The sequence below is a fragment of the Chlorocebus sabaeus genome, chromosome 3, assembly GCF_047675955.1.
Source record: "Chlorocebus sabaeus isolate Y175 chromosome 3, mChlSab1.0.hap1, whole genome shotgun sequence".
Classification (NCBI taxonomy): Eukaryota; Metazoa; Chordata; class Mammalia; order Primates; family Cercopithecidae; genus Chlorocebus; species Chlorocebus sabaeus.
Genome location: NC_132906.1, coordinates 7513621 through 7532666, shown reverse-complemented (window position 1 = coordinate 7532666; position 19046 = coordinate 7513621). Strand labels below are relative to the sequence as shown.

The window sequence follows — 19046 nt, the reverse complement described above, 5'->3', positions numbered from 1 at the left end:
TCCTCCAAAGAGGAAAGGGTTATAGGGAGACGAATGAGTTTGAAAGAAGATTCTAACTTGAGATTTTTTTTTTTTCCCCTAAGAGACAGGGTTTTACTCTGTCACCCAGGTTAGAGTACAGTAGCATGATCATCGTTCACTGCAGTCTCTGCTTCTCAGGCTCAAGCAGTCCTCCCACCTCAGCCTCTCAAGTAGCTGGGACTACAGGCTCACACCATCACACCTAGCTAATTAAAAACAAACTTTTTTGTAGAGACAGTCTCACCGTCCTACCCAGGCTGGTCTCAAACTCCTGGGCTCGAGCAATCTTCCTGTCTCAGCCTCCCAAAGTTCTGGGATTACAGACGTGAGCCACTGTAGCTCAGCTTTTTTTTTTTAAAGGCTCAGAGAATCTCTTCTATGTAATACAGAGTGCGTGTGTCGTGTCTTCATAAATGCCTATTTCTTTTTTTTTTTTTTAGCCATCAGCATTGATTATAAAAGACTGCCAAATCACCCACTCTATAAAATTCCTTAAAAAAAAATTCATTCAGCATTCTTGCTTAAATTAATTGGCCATCTGTTTCTGGGAGATATAAAAAAGGCATGGCCCAGCACGGTGGTTCATGCCTGTAACCCCAGCACTTTGGGAGGCCGAGATGGGCAGATCACGAGGTCAGGCATTCAAGACCAGCCCATGGCAAAATCCCGTCTCTACTAAAAAATACAGAAATTAGCTGGGCGTGGTGGCGGGTGCCTGTAGTCCCAGCTACTTGAGAGGCTGAGGCAGGAGAATCACTTGAACCCAGGGGTTGGAGGTTGCAATAAGCCGAGATCATGCCACTGCACTCCAGCCTGGGTGACGGAGCGAGACTCCGTCTCAAAAAAAAAGAAAAAAACAAAAAAAGCATAAAGTGAAACAAAGGCCATGAGTCAAAAGCTCTTTCAAAGTGTCCTTGAGCAAAAATATTAATCTTTTTAGGCCTTACACTCATGCCTGAAATAAGAAGAGTAATTGTGTTTATTTATTCCAAAATATTCGTTGAGCATCTACTGTAAACCAGCCCTCACCCCATGTGCAGGCTTTGGAGTTTATCTGGTTATTATTAAAAATGATTTGTGCTTATGAAATACCATGTTGGTATCTAACACAATGTTAAATGCACATACCTCTAACCTACTTCCAGGACACTGTCCTACAGAAACACTTACATGTGTGCACAGAGATTACACACAGACTATCACAGTATTAATTGTAATAGCAAAAAGACTACAGACACTCTAAATGTCAGGGACACCATTAATCAATTAAAAAGAATGGGCCCACAGTGGCCACCATTAACGTGATTAACCTGCTGAGCATGGTGTCTCACAACTGTAATCCCAGCACTTTGAGAGGCCAGGGTGGGTGAATCACCTGAAGTCAGGAGCATGGTGAAACCCTGTCTCTACTAAAAATACAAAAATTAGCCAGGCATTGTGGCACACACCTGTAATCCCAGCTACTCGGGAGGCTGAGGCATGAGAATCGCTTGAACCCAGGAGGAGGAGGTTGCAGGGAGCTGAAATCGCACCACTGCACTCCAGTCTGGGTGACAGAGCGAGACTCTGTCTCAAAATAAATAAAAATAAAAAATAGAAATAAATAAAAAGAATAGAAAAAGTCTCTGATTTATTAAAAGGAAGGAAACAGATTTTTTAAAATAGACTATAAATGTATATGATCTCATATATATATATATATAGGACCTCTGATTGAATATACATATTTATAAATGCATAGAAAAAGGTCTGAACACCAAACTATTAACAGTGACTGCTTCTAAGAAGGCAAGTGGGTTGGAGTGGCTTTCACTTTTTATCTAGATCATTTTACTTCGTATCTTTTTATTCCAACTTATATTGTTGAAATATTTTACAGCAAGATTATTTGATTTTTATATTTCTAAAAATAATTTAAAATGTTTAAATGCCTTGCAAATTAACTAATAAGAACAAACAGAACAAACTCAATGTAGGCTTTAGACTCTGCTAATTCTTGGACTGATAATGCTTATCTCTGAGATTGAAGTCGAAGTCAGATGCTATGGATCCTCACAACCCAAGATAACCCTGTGAACTCCAGAGAGGAAAGGGTTATAGGGAGAAAATAACACATTGCAAAGATGTTTACAGAAGTAGCCATTCTGCCCTGGCAGGCCCCTTGTGCTCCTTCTCTGTGACTCTCCAAAGGGAGAAGGTGAGAAGAAAGGACGTGGAAGTGTACTCCCTGCCTGGTGGGTTCTTGCTGCACCTGGTTCCGACAGAGGGAAGCCTTTGGAAGGCACTTTCACGAGGTGCTCAGTTCTGAGTCAGCGCATTGCTGAACAGAACTAGGTCCACCAAGAGGAAATGTCCAGTGACTAACCCCACTACTGTGCTGGGCCTAACTGTAATCAAAAGGATGTTGGCTCAGGAGGGTGGGAGTAATGAAAACAGTCTGGAGACTTGGCCTTTCTGCAGAATGTGGGGAAGTTAGTGAAGCAACCGGCTGAGCACTGACAAACAAGGAGGGCAAGAATGCCGCCTCCGGCGGAAGGAGCCCCATTGTCCTGTCGCCCTGACTCTTCCTTGCTTCTCACACAGAGGGGGCCACGGCCAGCGAGTACAAAGCTCTGATGACTGAGCTCAAAATCTTGACCCACATTGGCCACCATCTGAACGTGGTTAACCTGCTGGGAGCCTGCACCAAGCAAGGAGGTAATGGAGAAGGGGAGGGCCGGCTCCATCTCCCCCTGCACAGGCTGGGAGAACAGTTCTCTGCCTTAAAGCTCCTTCTCCCTGGCACTGTGCTTCCTCGCTTCCGGGAAAATGGCCTCCCTCATAGCTCCAGAAGAAACAACTTGTGCATCTACAGAAGGGTGCTCCCATAAATCCCTTCCCTATACAGCTAATTTAAAGATTCTGAAGAGGACTCCCTTTTAGATCTCCTTCCACAGGCTCTAGGCCAAGCAGAGGGCACTTTTCTCTCAGGATGGGTTTGAAGAAGTGTGGTCAGAGCCAAGGTAAAAGGTAGAAGGTTGCATATTCCTTGAAGCTTCACCTAAAGGAATGAATGAATCACTACTGGTAGGGTCCCGGGAGGAGGTGATGTGGGGGCCCTTCCCTCCAGATCCACCATGCAGATAGACCTTACCCAAGGGAGCAGGGACAGAGCTGTGCTTTATGATTAACAGCTCCAGCATGTTGTCGCAGATCTTTCTTTCTGTATGGCAGGGTTAGAGCTTGAGAGAAGATGTGTGATCACTGTTTGCGCCAGCAAGGTGCAAAGCTGTGCATGCCGATGTTTTCTCCAGCTCTCAAAAGAGGTAGCAGGGATGAAGGGTAGCTGGGGAAGACCTATCTGCCAGGGGCGAGGGTGGTTAGAGAGGCGCTAAAGGCCGGCGAGGCCAGAAAGATTCGGAGGGACCTGGCCAGGGCTCCGCCTGCTTCTCCGTCATCCCCGATAACATTTTCTCGTTATTTGTCGTGGCAACCTCATTCTGTTTGCCTCAACTGCATCTGTAAAACTGACCAGGGATAATGAGACAGCCTACCCTTATGTGCGGCCGTCAGCTCCCTGCAGCCGGGCGCCAGTATGGAAGCCGCTCTGAGGAGGGCGGCCGGACCCCAGGCAGGAGTCGAGCTCTGCGGCATCCGCCGCCATAGAGGGGAGATACAAAACTCTGGAAGCAACTTCCCGTTCGGGAACCTAGGGAGAAGATGAGATGCTATCAGGATTTCTAGCGTGTCCTCATAGTAAGAGAAAACCACTCCACCAGGACCAGCCCAACTTCTGCAAGACACAAAAAAGAACTAGCGGCTTTTGGGCTCCCAGCATGCCCTGGGCAGCGGCGGGTGAAGCAGCTCCAGGGTCACTCCCCTTTGACCCGGAAGTGGTCCTTGCTTTGTGGGTTGCGTGCCCAGCCCAAGCACGCAGTGGAAACGCAGAGCAGGAGAGAGGAGGCCTTCAGAGCACCACATGGGCGCCACAGTGCAGCTGGACTTCCTTCCCAACCCTCTTGCTTCCTTCAGACCGGGGTCGGGTTGACAAACGAAGGTCAGCCTGTGAGCTTAAAATGGTTTGACCTTTTTCAATAGTTGGGGGAAAAAAATAAAAAATGAAAATAATATTTCATGACATGAAATTGTATGAAATTCAAATTTCTGTGTTCACAGTTTTCTTGGAGCACAGTTATACTTGTTTGGTTGTTTCCAGGCTACAAAGGCAGAACTGAGTAGTAGCTCCTTGGTCTGCAAAGCCTGAAATGTTTACTAGCTGGACCTTTACAAGAAGAGTTTGCCGACTCCTGCTTTAGATACTCTGGCAAGCCCCAAGGCAAATTGCGCAGACACTGCTGGGGAGAGACGGCCAGGTAGCCGTCTCTGCCCTGGGAGGGAGGGAGGAGCTGCTTAATAGTCCCAGGACTGGTGTGACAGTAACCAGAAGCCCCTCTACTTGCAAGAGTCTGGTTAAGAGGCAGAGAGGCTGGCTTTTGCCTCTCCCCTCCTCAAAGGTATTTCTGTCCTCCTTCTTCTAATCCTTTCTCTCTAATGCTTCTGCACTGCCCCCCACCTCCAATTTTTTTTTTTTTTTTTCCTGTTTCAATTGTGTTCTTTAAACGCCGCCTTAGGTGAAACTGAAAAAGTCACCGTATTCATGGGCCTCTCATCCTTAAATCGCATCCCTCGGCCCCACTAATACAAAGGCTGGTTGATTTGAGGTTTCTCAGGCAGGCTGAAGGCTGGCAAATGGCTGACTGGCTTGGTGTGGCTGAGCATGAGCATGTGCTGTTTTGGCTGCAGGGCCTCTGATGGTGATTGTTGAATACTGCAAATATGGAAATCTATCCAACTACCTCAAGAGCAAACGTGACTTATTTTTTCTCAACAAGGTAAGGATTTTAAAAGTTGGAGTTTTTTAAAGATAGCAATGAGTTTTCATTTAGTCTGCAGCAATATAAAGCAAGAGAAACCTGTATTGTTCTGTTAATGATTAAGCTTAAAACTCAATCTCTGCTGCTTCTCCTTTTTTCATGTATTTTTTCCCCCTGATAATCTGTTACACTCTAGTGTGGATAGCACAGAGAATCATTTGATCCCTTTGTGTATGCAGCCATAATTTGAGAGTAAATCTACTAGCCATCTATCTAAATATCTATCAATAACTTTCTGTCTTTGTCTTCCTATATATGTGTGCATGTGTATATACATGCAGACATACACAAGTCACTTATTTCTTTAAGGAAAATAATAGTTAATATAATTGTCTCCATTTATTAGGTTAGATTTTGACTAAGGCTAAATCAACTGAGTGACTTTTACAATCAGCAGTAGACCAATGATGGGGCTAGGGACAGAAAGCATTATCTTTCCTTTCTACTGCCCTTTCTCCCACTTCCTGACACCCTCACTACCCATGTCATCCCTACATATACTCTGAACCAGCCTTATCACTAAATAAAAGCTGTGTAGTAAAAGGAACATGTGGACCCAAGACCTAAGGGCAAACAAGGTTTAAAAGACATTATTGGACCGGGCCCGGTGGCTCACGCCTGTAATCCCAGAACTTTGGAGGCTGAGTCGGGTGGATCTTGTGAGGTCAGGAGTTCGAAACCAGCCTGGCCAACATGGCGAAAATCCGTCTCTACTAAAAATACAAAAATTAGCCAGGCGTAGTGGCCCACGCCTGTAATCCCAGCTACTAGGGAGGCTAAGGCAGGAGAATCGCTTGAGCCTGGGAGGCAGAGGTTGCAGTGAGCCGTGATCACGCCACTGCACTCCAGCCTGAGCAACAGAGTGAGACTCCATCTCAAAAAAAAAAGAGAGATTATTGAATGGAGCAGAAATAATTTACTAAAACTTTGCCAGTGTGACATATGGCACCAATACTGTGTCCTCCTCTGAGCTGAAGAAGTCCAAGGGACAGTGATTCAACATTATTAACCAGTAATCAGCAACACTGGTGATGAACCCATGTAGTGTGGTGGTTAAGCACTGAGACTCTGGAGTCAGACTTCCTGGATTCAAATCCTGTCTCTACCGCTCATGAAATCTGGGAACGCAGATTACTCAACCTGTCTGTTTCAGTTCTCTCATTTATTAAATGAAGCTTATAATAGAATCCAGCTGATGGGATTATCGGGAGAATGAAAATCTCTCAGTTAAACATTCAATAAATGTTAATCATCACTGTCACCACCACTGTCATTATCATCATCAACATCATTGACCTACTAAGATAGAAAAATTGGGTGAGTCCAACTTCATGCCACTGATCTACATAGTGGATAAAATGTCTGAAATCCAAGAATGATGCCCATCTTTATAATGTGGGCAAGAATCTTCACACACAAATAGGAACCACTGGACAGCTGGCCAATTCTCTCATCCCTCAAACTTTGATCTAATCAAAGACAGAGTGTTCTACCAGACAGGCAATATATGCAAGAACATCATTTTCCCCAGGTTTAAGTCAGGTCCTCTAATAATTAGAACTCTTTTTTTTTTTTTTTTTTTTTTGAGACAGAGCCTCTCTCTGTCACCAGGCTGGAGTGCAGTGTGCGATCTCAGCTCACTACAACCTCCGTTTCCCGGGTTCAAGTGATCCTCCTCCCTCTACCCTCCCGAGTAGCTGGGATTACAGGAGCCCACCACAGTGCCCAGCTAATTTTTGAATATTTTGGTAGAGACAGAGTTTCACCATGTTGGCCAAGCTGGTCAAACTCCTGACCTCAGGTGATCCACCTACCTCAGCCTCACAAAATGCTGGGATTACAAGTGTGAGCCACCGTGCCTGGCCTAAGAATTAGAATCTTGAAGTTGAAAGGGATCTTTGTGATCAGTTGTTTCATACTCGCAGGCTGTAGATATGCTCAGAGAAGTCAAGTGATTGGCTTAAGGACACACACCTACCATGAGGTGAAGTCAGAAGGAGAAAGAACTCAGCTGTCTTGACTCCTCCTCCACTGCCTTTTCTGTGCACCACACTAAATAAGGTGAAAAAAGTATAAGAAAAAGTGGAAAGTGGTGCCTTGGGCTGAGGGCAGTACAGATTCCCCTTAGTCCTGAAATTTTGGACTGACTTCAGGAAGAGCGAAGCCAGCAGAATACCCTAGGGACCTGGGCAGGATGGAACGTTTGGGTTTGTGCGTCCTTTGTTTTGAAGAGTTTGCTTCCTTCTCTGGCTATATTTAATGATTTGCCTCCCTGTGCAACTTGGTGGAGCTTAGTGTTTTTGTGGAAAATCCATGGCTGTCTTTCATATTTGGAAGATAAAGGTAAAGGAAAGACAAAATCAAAAGGCTAAATTGCAAATGGAATACTTCATTTGCCAAATAAATTAACTGGGATCCTTAAATATGGTTTGTAATAAATTCACTATATTCTGCCAGAGTCCCAAGAGTTCAGTAAATTACCTTTATTTAACAAAAGTGGTACTGATAAGCAAAGCTGAATATACCATTGATTGGGAGTCAGGAAGGGAGTGAGGGAGCCTGAGTTTTGGCCCTTGGGGACGTGCCTAGGCTGTGACTTCTGGGTGCCTTGGGGACGAAGGCTGCCCAGGGAGAGTTTTCACATGCAGAACCCTGAGTGAGCATGTGGAGCTTTTTTCTCCCCACGCTATTGCCAGCGCTTTGTCTGATGCCTTCTGTCCCGCAAAAGATCTTGTGAAAAATAAAATTCCAGTCTCCAAATGAACAGAATCCAACATAACTGCATTGTGGAAACACAATAACAAATAGTGAAAGTCTTTACCTGCCCTCAGGTGGGTTACCTGCGATGGCAGTGGGTATTTACTCTGAGGCCTGCCTTCCTCTGCAACCCGAAAGGTCTCTTTTCAGGGACTGGGAACCTTGATGCCCTTTTGGCTTTTAGACTAGGTTAGGGCTGTCCCTCCTGAAGCTTTCTCCCTGTGCTCTGCTTGCTCCCACTGTGCCCTCTAGTGGAGGGATCGCTCTTGCTTTGTGACATTTCTAGAAAAGCCCAGGAAGGATGGGGGAGGCGGGTTAATCCTAGCACTGCCATACCATGCAAATAGATCAAGGGACACCACTGAACCCCAGTCCCTCTCTGCCTCTGCCTCAGTATTGCTGTCTAGCAGAATCTAAGCTAGGAACATGGTCTAATTATAAAGCCACTGAAAGTGCTAGGTTTTTAGAGTGTCATAGTTACTAGATGAATTACAAAAGGCAATAAAAATCTTTTCTGGTTTCCCATGAACACCCAGAACCGACAACTCCTTTCCTATGAATCATAAAATAATAGCATAATAGAGCTTTTCAGAAGAGGATAATGAAACTCAGAAAAGTCAGGTGACTTGCCCAGGATCGCATGATTAACGGAAGAGCCAGATGAACCGGGGCTTGAATGCGCGTCCAGGGTAAAAGGCCATTACTACCCTTGTTAGAATCAACTCGTATCTTTGTTTTGAATGGAAGAGAAAAAAAGCAATGTCCATGTTCCCTCCTTCCCCAAGGAAACCTGGGAAATTGGTAACTATAGCCTTCTCTTATAATTCCTCCTAGGGGTTACAGAGTGAAGCACCAAGCACGCTGGGGATCCTTTCCTCTCAGTGATGTCATCCTTCACAAGATGGCTTGTGGCATGGAAGAGTGGTTAAGGGCACAGACGTGGGCACCGACCAATCCTGGGTTCAAGCTTTTTTTTTTTTTTTTTTTTTTTTTTTGAGCTGGAGTTTTGCTCCCATGGCCAGGCTGGAGTGCAATGGCATGATCTCGGCTCACTGCAACCTCCACCTCCTGGGTTCAAGCAATTCTCCTGCCTCAGCCTCCCGAGTAGCTGGGATTACAGGCATGCACCACCATGCCCAGCTAATTTTGTATTTTTAGTAGAGACAGGGTTTCTCGATATTGGTCAGGCTGGTCTCAAACTCCCGTCCTCAGGTGGTCTGCCTGGCTCGGCCTCCCAAAGCGCTGGGATTACAGGCGTGAGCCACTGCACCCGGCCAGTTTTGCTATTTATTAGCTGCATGTGAATTTGATTACTTTACTTCTCTGAACCTGTTTTGGAAACATTAAACAAGAAATGTACCTAAAGCTTTTAATATACCGGCTCACACAGAGCAAGCATTCAGTAAATACCCACCACTGTTAATTTTTTTTTTTTTTATCTGATCTAAGATGCTGTCTGGAAGCCCAGGCAAGAGCACAACAGACTCTGCAACCCCAGAGGTAGTCAGGCTCCTGGACACCGTAGGGCCCCTGCGCTAGTTCACAATACATTTTGAGAAGTGAAATGCTCTCATTTCTCATCAGGCAATTGCCAGTTGAGGGACTGGTTTCCCACTGCTGTGCTGGAGCTCCTTTTTACCTGGGTCCTTTTCGGTCTCTTCAAAGGATGCAGCATTACACATGGAGCCTAAGAAAGAAAAAATGGAGCCAGGCCTGGAACAAGGCAAGAAACCAAGACTAGATAGTGTCACCAGCAGCGAGAGCTTTGCGAGCTCCGGGTTTCAGGAAGATAAAAGTCTGAGTGATGTTGAGGAAGAGGAGGGTAGGTATTAATTCCTTCCTGTCCTACGCGCTGAGATATTTTTACAACATACTGTGCATCTCCGAAATTTTTTTCTTATTTATCACTCTAATAAACATCCGTGGGAGACTCGAATGGTAATGTCCTGAGGAGATAAGATTTGAATTAAGATTATTTACAGAGTTACTAATTTTGACAGGGAACTGTACCGTTTTCTCCCCTCAGGCATTTTCATCCTAATGGATCATCCCCCTGCCCCCATGCTTGGATAAAATGGGCTGGAGGCCTGGAAAAAATCTCTGGTGTTCATGTTGAAACTCAAATACTCTTAAAAATGAACTCTGATCTACTTGTTGGTTTGTTTTATGTTTTGCTAACATTGTTCCAATAAACTGGGATTTGGTGGGATAACAAGAGCCATTACAAACAGTTACGGTTCTAATGCTTTCCAGATTCTGATGGTTTCTACAAGGAGCCCATCACTATGGAAGATCTGATTTCTTACAGTTTTCAAGTGGCCAGAGGCATGGAGTTCCTGTCTTCCAGAAAGGTCAGTCTTGCTGTTCACTGTTTTTTCTTCTTTGCCAGGGTTGGACACACACCTTTGCTATAAATTCATTTTTCCTAGTATTTGCTGATACCTGTGTTCTTAAATGTAGAACAAACACCACTGCAAGTACCTTAATTTGCCCTGATATGAGGATTTTTGAGAATGAGGAGTCGTGGATACCAGTGGATAGAACTTAATTCTGGGGAAAACTCACAGGTGTCAGACTAGACAAATCTGGCATCTGCTCTCCACAGTGCCCTCTGGCGTATTTTCAAATCTGGCCCAAATCGCAATACATGACTTCATAGGAGAGCTACTGTTAATATAGCCATGTGGGGCCCTCCCACAAAACTGCAGCTGAAGAAAGATCTCATCTTGGCAGCTCAGGATAAAAGGCTGTGGGGCAAGTTTTCCCACTGGTAAATCTGAGATAACCAGCTTCACTGATCAAATAGTAGCCCACGAGATTCAGAACATGTCTTGACTTTGGGGCTTGGGGACTTGTATTTGTAGAGAGACTCTTCATGTTTATGGTAGCAGTGTGCACTGAGAGGTGCTCCCTTCACAGCATGGGAAATGGATTCCCAAATTAAGATTAATGACGCAGAGGTGTAGGAAATTAGTTGGTTAGGTTAAGGAAATGCATTGATTATGCAGCTGTTTTATTATAGTGCATTCATCGGGACCTGGCAGCAAGAAACATTCTTTTATCTGAGAACAATGTGGTGAAGATTTGTGATTTTGGCCTCGCCCGGGATATTTATAAGAACCCCGATTATGTGAGAAAAGGAGATGTAAGTCAGTTTGATGCTTATTTGACTCATTTATGTCCTATTACTTTTAAACAACAGACTTGGTAAATATTTACACTTCCTCAGCTGTAGTCCCTGAAAACCATCATTGGCTTTCTGTGAAGACAAGCAGTCCAGAGGAGCGGCATCCCAGAGAGCCCTTGTGTAAGGCTCAGAAAGGCCACTGTCTCCTGGTTCTGCTCTCCCCTAATGCCTGGCCTGCCACCTGTCCTTTGGGCAGCGCTGTGTGAGACTTGCTAACCTGAGAAGTGTTTGGTGGGGCCTGGGTGAGACCTTAGCATTACCTTCCTTTGAATCCTGGGGAAATTCCTTGTACCACTGAAAAGAACAGCCTGGACTCTTTCCCTCAAATAAACCCGGGTGATTGATTCAGCAGGTGTATCTGTCTCAGGAAAGGGCGGGGAAGACTGTCAGCAGTAGCTGGCTATGAAGGAGACTGTTTACTTCCCATGGCCTTCCATGCCTAGCATCTCTCTGCTGGCTCGCACTGGCTTCTCTTCCCTGCTTGTTTTCAGACATAGTGTTATTTTTCACTTTTGTAGGTGACGTCCCATGTCCTCCCTTCTCCAGCCTATATACCCTGAGGGTTAAGCTTGTGTCTGGGCACCAGTGAGTTACAGTAGTGGTTCTCAACTTAATTGAACATACGTATCGACTAGAAGGTGTGTTATGCTACAGTGTGCTGGCCTAACAAGCCTTCCACCCCCCAGAGTTTCTGAGTCAGTAAGTCTTGGGTGGAGCCTGAGAATTTGCATTTCTAACCAGTTACTACACCAAGGGTGTCCAGTCCTTTGGCTTTCCTGGGCCACATTGGAAGAAGAATTATCTTGGGCCACACATAAAATACACTAACACTAACAATAGCTGATGGGCTAAAAAAAAAAAAAAAAAATTGCAACACATCTCATAATGTTTTAAGAAAGTTTACGAATTTCTGTCAGGCTGCATTCAAAGCTGTCCTGGGCCACATGTGGCCTGCGGGCCAGGAATTGGACATGCTTGTTCTAGAAGATGCTGACATAGCAGGTCCTAGGACCATACTTTGAGAGCCACTGCACCACAATCTGTTTGTATAGAAGCAAAACATATGACTTCACATTGACCCTTTGTAAAAATAAAAGAAAATAGAGGAAAACAAACTTTCCTTGGGGCCCTGGTCTGGAGAGATGGCATCAACCTTCATGTTAGTCCACCCCTCCTTTCTGTTCATCTGTATCTGAGTCAGCCTTCCTGCCCGTCCCACTTCCTTTCTCCTTGTCTCTCCTTTATCCCATACCTCCCATTAGTCCCCACCATCTAAAGTGGTGAGGCCTAACTCCCTGGGATTCCTGCTATCTGAAAAAGAGGAAGATTTGTCTACATGCTTGAAAACCAACTCTATATTCTCTTTCAACACTGACTTCCTTCCTTCTTCTCTTCTTTCCGATGCTTTTGCACACTCTCCCTATTCAGTGACTTTTGAAATCTTGTCTTTTTGCATAGGAATGCTTTTAAAATCCTCCTTCTTGGGAAAAATTTTTAGAAATCACCACCATTTTTCAGGATATCTTCAAATTCAGATCACTTTTCCTTTTCCAAGCCCTGAGTGTCCCTGTGGAGTGCAAGCTTTCTTTGTAGGGGAGGATTTCTCATAGAGCCGTGCAGTTAAGGACATGCTGAACACATCAGAGGGGCTTACTGAACATGCACTGCCTTCATCAGACTCAGTATAGCACTCTAGCTCCCTCTTTTAGTGTAACACTGCATACTATGGTGTTTTCTATGTTAGAAACCAGAACTGCTCTAGGAAATGATTTATGGGCCATATGTTATCTGGGAAGTGACCCCACGGGCACTTGGATTGAATGTGCTTTGTTTTCATGCCCTTCTGCTCAAGGCCCCTTTGCCCTCTTCTAGACTCGACTTCCTCTGAAATGGATGGCTCCTGAATCTATCTTTGACAAAATCTACAGCACCAAGAGCGACGTGTGGTCTTACGGAGTATTGCTGTGGGAAATCTTCTCCTTAGGTAAATTTGGGAGAAGGAAGAGATCAAACAGCCCAGAAATAAATGTCTGCATCTTCTGCTGAATGTCCTTTGGCTAGATAGCCTTTAGATTAGCTCCTACTGTAACAAAAACTCTTAGGGTGCCATGGGTCCATGTAGACTCTCAGATGAGTAATGGCATATGCTTGTCTGCCCTCTACTGTAAAAGGGCTTTATCATGAGCAAGGTCAGATGGGTATAAAGTCTGAAGTTGGGTTTATCTTTTTCTGTACTTTGCCTGATTCTGTCCTTTTCCAGTTCCTCAACATGCACACCTCTAACGCCCTTACCCATTCCCTCCCGGCATCTCCCACCACCTCAAAATTTCTTCCTAGGAAAGGCCATAACAAGCCCAGCTAACCCAGTGAGGAAAGTGTTGTTAGAAACAGGAGACCTTTCCAGTGCCTCTGATATTAACACATGATACGGCTCTGGACACCGGATTATACAGGATAAGCAGTAAAGAACACTGGTTGTATTTATTCTGCTTGCAAAAACATCCACTATGGGTGGCTAGAAGTCCTGTTCAAAGCACACAGATGCGTGCAGAGCCCACATCTGCTTGCAGACACACAGTGATGATCTGAGGCCTCCAAAACTCAAGTTCTAGCCAAGAGTCTTCTGGGCTTTGCCAAAAATTTGCCTTTCACAGCAAATAAAAGTCACCCAGTAACATCCCTGGTTTCCTGTAATGTGTGAAAATCATTCCTCTGCTTTCGATGACAGGCACCTGTTGCTTCCAGTCTTTGAAAGCAGCTTGGCGGCTGCAGTGGCCCCACAATGACACAGTGCCAGCACTGCACGTCTCCCAGCTGCTTCCTACCAGCAGTAATCACTAGAAAGTGCAGACAAACAAATGCTGAGGTAGATGAGGCTCAAGGGCTAGAACAAGAGTGCATTAGAAGGCCTTGCCACCCCCAACCCTGGCAAGAATCCCCCTAAAAGGAAAGGTTGTAGGGGAATCCTGGGCAGTAAAACTGGCAGAAGGCAAAGCCTAGGCCTCTTAGGTCTCTGGTGCTCTTAGGTCTGCAGACTCCTGACCACGGGCAGCCCCCACCCCATTCCACTCCATTCAGCCCAGCCCTGGAGCCCAAAGCCCCCCTTCCCTCAGGCCTGTCACAACTCCTAGAGCCCTGGTACTATAGGAAGTTTGCAAGAGAGTGAGTTAAAGTCATTCCCACTCAAGTGTGAATGATTCCCACGTAGCCTATCCCAAATCTATTGGCGTTTTAAAAAGAAGCCTAAGCCAAGTGCCGTGATGGTGAGGACCTGGAGTCCCAGCTGCTCTGGAGGCTGAGGCAGGAGACTTGCTTGAGCCCAGGAGTTCGAAGCTGCAGTGAGCTAAGATCATGCCACCACACTCCAGCCTGGTGACAGAGGGAGACCCATCTCTTAAAAAAAAAGAAAACTCGCTAACCCAAAGGATGAGTCTCTAATGATGGGACTTCTTTAGAGTTACTTGTGGGGAGAAGACCAGGACCCTTCAGACGACACCTCTTCCTCTGACCACACAGGCAGGAGTAGCCATAGGAATGGCCTGTGGGCACCAGCCCCACACCATGTGACCACCCAACCAAGCGGGTGTCCTTAGCAAGGACTCGCTGACCTTCTCTGTGTGTTGTACTGTCCATTGAGATCTGTTGTAATCACTGGGAATTTATTACTAAAACATCACTTTAAAGGGAGGAAAGAAACACTGAATTGTACCCTCTTGGTCTTTTGTACCCTGAAGCTATAATAGGCCCTGTGTTTTCCACATTGTCTCCCACAGGCGGGTCTCCATACCCAGGAGTACAAATGGATGAGGACTTTTGCAGTCGCCTGAGGGAAGGCATGAGGATGAGAGCTCCTGAGTACTCTACTCCTGAAATGTGAGCCCTTGGTGCCCTCCGCTCCCCATCTGACAGCTCGCTTTTCACCAGGGCATCCCTGAGAGGGGATGTTTCGTGGATTCTTAGAGTCCCAGTCTTGGAAGATGCCAAGGTTCTTCTTTCCTTTAGAGATGCTCCCCTCAGCCCGTCAGGCCCAGTTATTTTGGGAGCATTTTCTTACAGTGGGGCACATGGCCCTTGACCCATCCCTACCTGTTTCCTCTCCTGACCAGTGACATGACTTTTCAAGGGCTCTAGCTGGGAACTGAAGTTAGAAATTCAGTTTCTAGGTATGAATCCAGGCAAAACAAACAGGCCACCCAGGAACTGAATGCAAGACCTCGGCCTCACTCACAGAGTGGGAGCCAAACAGGCCTAGCAGCCCTAGGGATGGACCTTGATCTTGTGACCATTCCTATATCTGCACGGAACGCCCATGAAGGGGTTGATGTGGTCTGCAGAAGAGGTCTTGGAGAGGAAAAGGGGAACTTCCTGACGTCATGATTATGCTTCACAGAAGGCTTTGTGGGCAATACAAGTTCCTTAGAATCCTTTAGGAGGAATAGGGGCCGGGCGCGGTGGCTCACATCTGTAATTCCAGCACTTTGGGAGGCAGAGGCGGGCGGATCACTTGAGGTCAGGAGTTCAAGACTAGCCTGGCCAATATGGTGAAACCCCGTCTCTACTAAAACTACAAAAGTTAGCCGGGCCTGGTGGCAACTACTTGCGAGGCTGAGGCATGAGAATCACTTAAGCCCAGGAAGCAGAGATTGCAGTGAGCCAAGATCACGCCACTGCACTCCAGCCTGGGTGACGACAGAGTGAGACTGTGTCTCAAAAAAAAAAAAAAAGAATCCTTTAGGAATAGGCCCAGCAGCTGTCTGGAGCTGCCTGGTCACATGGCTTTTCGGGGTGTCCCTGTGAGGCTTTCTCTACTGTGCAAATTGCACTTGCTTGCCTCTCTTGGACACACTTTTTTTCCTGGGGCTTTGTGGATGTTTTGCACTTTGAGGCCTGAGCAGGAATGTGATGACACTTGCACTTTTGTGGAGCTGCTGACAAGGACTTGGGCCTCCCTGAGGCGGCACCACCTTTCCTGAACTGGCAGGGGCCCTCCCATTCCACCCACACAATGGGGTCCTGTCAGAAGCACTGGCCGGCCTTTGAGAAGGAGTCAGGGAATGCAGGAAGTGTGGGCTTGGCCAAAGGGCAAAGTCGCTGTCTCTTTCCTTCATCATCTCGGGGTAAGGGTAGGGCAGGCCCAGAATGGGGAACTGGAGAGGTGGACGGAAGACTCAGGCCCAACAGCAGGGCTGGGTAGCTCTGCCCACGCATGGGGAAGCAGGAGGGGACCTGTTCTTGTCACAGGTGCATGGTGTCCTCATCAGAAAAGTACAGGGAGCTGAGGCAAGGCGTGTTTCTGAGAGCTGGGGATAGAGCTAGATGATTAACTTTATGATTTTCTAAGTGTTTTCCCACATATAGTCTCATTTGAAGTTCCCAGAGACCGTGAGGGGTGGTCAGGGCAGCTGTTATAATCTGAATTTAGCAAGTAATGAAACTGAGATGCCGAGACCTGAAGCAATGTGCTGTCTGTCAGCTGAGAAGCAGAGGAGACATTCAGAACCCAAGCCTCTGGACTGACGTCCCTAGACCACAGGGGCTGTTGAATTAGGAACAGATCCCACAGTCCTCAGAAGAAATGGTTCTCTGATATGGCCACTCATGCTTTGAATTAAATATGTCCTTCCAATCTTCACATAGTCTGAAAATCTCAAGAGTAAACTCTCAATTACCACTAATAATTGTTATTATTAAATAACAATATTTTTACATCAAAATAAATGCAAAACAGTATGAAATTAATTTTTATTTTTACTTCCGTATAAATTCTAAATAGTATGAAATTAGTTTAGTTGGGTTTTTTGTTTGTTTTTTCCAGATAGTGTCTCGCTCTGCTGTCCAGGCTGGAGTGCAGTGACGTGATCTCAGCTCACTGCAACCTCCACCTCCTGAGTTCAAGTCATGCTTCTTCCTCAGCCTCCTGAGTTGCTGGGACTATAGGCATGCGCCACCACACCTGGCTAATTTTTGTATTTTTTTGTAGAGATGGGGTTTCTCCATGTTGGCCAGGCTGGTCTCAAACTCCCGAGCTCAAGTGATCCACTGGCCTTGGCCTCCCAAAGTGTTGGGATTATAGGAGTGAGCCTCCATGCCTGGCCTGAAACTAGTTTTTATTATAACAGTATTGAATAATACTGATTAAATAGTTATTTGGTGCTTATAAGTGCCACTATTTTAAGCATTAATTTATTTAATGCTCCTAACAGTCCTATAAAGTAGGACTACCATGATTTCCATTTCACAGATGAGAAAACAGGCACCGCACATGTAAGTGATTTGCTCAAGGCTGCATTGGTAATAACTTAAGCGAATTCAGCCTGAGTCCAGAGACCACAGCACCATCCCACACCCCTGCAGAGTGCGCTTCCCGATCATACCCAGGCTGTGGTCGGAAATAACTCAGAGGTACAAAGTCACATCAGCTTTGGGCCAAAAATTGCCTTGGACTTGCTCAAACCTTCAAGTCTTTACATAAACCTCACTCAGGTAGCTCCCTTGCCTCGAGCGACCTAGAGAGAGTGGTGTGGTTCCTTAATTCTGAGGAGGGAGAGATTTTAGACATTTTAAAAAGTAAGAAGCTCTGGTGAAATATTTCTTCAGAAGGCCAGACTTCAAACCTTCAGACATTTTCTCAAGCATGTGAAAGCTGATGGAGTAATTTCCTTCTTGTTTGTTCTAACAGTAGGAAGGGCTGGGTGAGGACCAAGTGCAGCTTCTCAGAACTGGGATTCTGTGATCTGAACTTGGCGTAAAGCGGTGTGTATTTGGGAACTTGGGTGATAGCTTGGAAAGAAAACTTCCTGGAGGCCCCTCGTCTCCAGCTTGGATGCAAACTAATGTCTCTTAACTTTACTAAACCTATTTACTTAGTGGCACAAAATCTTGTAACATTGAGTTGTTGGTTCCTTGCCCAGATACTGTTGAATCAGATGTCCTTCAATAAGGGAATAAGCAATGAATTTTTTGATTTTGTGTTTTCTTTTCCTTTGGTGTTTGCTGAGATGATTCACATTGGATTTTAGGCAAGAAGAGTGGAAACTAAAAATCGGAATCCAAGAGTCAAAAGTAAAAAACAGCAAGTGGTTGTAGATGGTTCCGTTTACAAGTGTCAGCAGGGCAATCAGGGAGTGTCCTGCTCAGGATGGTGCCTCTCCCAGACAGCAGCTTGATCCTGTGGGGAGATGATGGTGCGGGAGGAGACGAGCCCAGAGCCTCTGCCTGAAGGCCTCTCTGGAGCCCAGCCTCAACCTCACAGGCTCAAGTGATCCTCCCGCCTCAGCCTCCTGTACTACAGGGACTACAGGCGTGCATCACCATGCTTGACTAACTCTTCTATTTTTTGTGGAGATAAAGTCTCGCTATATTGTCCAGGATGATCTTGAACTCCTGACTTCAAACAATTGTCCCACCATGGCCTCCCAAAGCATTGGGATTACAGGTGTTAGCCACCACACCCGGATTCTTTTCTTTTTTTTTTTTTTTTCTTGTTTTTACCTTCCTGTAGTCTTACTGCCTTTGGCAGCCACCTCATATACTTTGAAACAAAATAGGAATATACTTGAGAGATATCTAGAGCCATTGGCGCCCCCTAAAGGCATACCTCTAAGAAGTGTCCGAGGGAGGATATGAACTGGGGTTTCTCCCAGCACAAGCACAGCTGTGCTGTCTGCAGTACAGCTGAAGAATTCACAGAAGGAGCAGAGTCATCTCTTTCTGGAGACGAGTCTGACTTCTTTTAGCAGATATTTATTGCTCTGGGGTAGGCGAGAGGTGTGGAAATGAGGCCCTGCCCACACAGTGCTTACAGCCTGATGGGTGGGAATCAAATTCGGAGCCCATTCAGATTTGAGTGTGACTCAGAGTCCTTTTTCATCCAGACCATCTTCTAAGAGAAGAGGTAACGTATAATAAACATCCCTTGAAAAGCGCAAGGTTCAAGGAGAATCAGTTCTTAATGCAGTGTGCGTATGGACCTCTGGCCTGTGTTTTTCAGAGAGGGCGGTAGGTGCAGACCTCAATTCCATGCAGACATGCCCAAGAGAGGAGCCTGATGCCGTTACATCTAAAATGTAAAGAAGAGGCTGGGCACGGTGGCTCATGCCTGTAATCCCAGAACTTTGGGAGGCTGAGGCTGGTGAATAGTTGAGGCCAGGAGTTCGAGACCAGCCTGG

The 19046-nt window shown here is 45.8% G+C and overlaps 1 protein-coding gene across 1 annotated transcript in view; it reads left to right on the top strand.

Annotated features, from left to right (window-relative positions):
• FLT1 (fms related receptor tyrosine kinase 1) overlaps window positions 1–19046 on the top strand; it is a 195764-nt gene that overhangs the window by 163783 nt on the left and 12935 nt on the right. The window contains exons 19-25 of the mRNA XM_008021816.3: window positions 2605–2718; window positions 4804–4892; window positions 9357–9513; window positions 9945–10042; window positions 10714–10836; window positions 12751–12862; window positions 14652–14751. Of these exons, the coding sequence (XP_008020007.1) occupies window positions 2605–2718; window positions 4804–4892; window positions 9357–9513; window positions 9945–10042; window positions 10714–10836; window positions 12751–12862; window positions 14652–14751 (793 nt within the window). The remainder of the gene's footprint in view (window positions 1–2604; window positions 2719–4803; window positions 4893–9356; window positions 9514–9944; window positions 10043–10713; window positions 10837–12750; window positions 12863–14651; window positions 14752–19046) is intronic.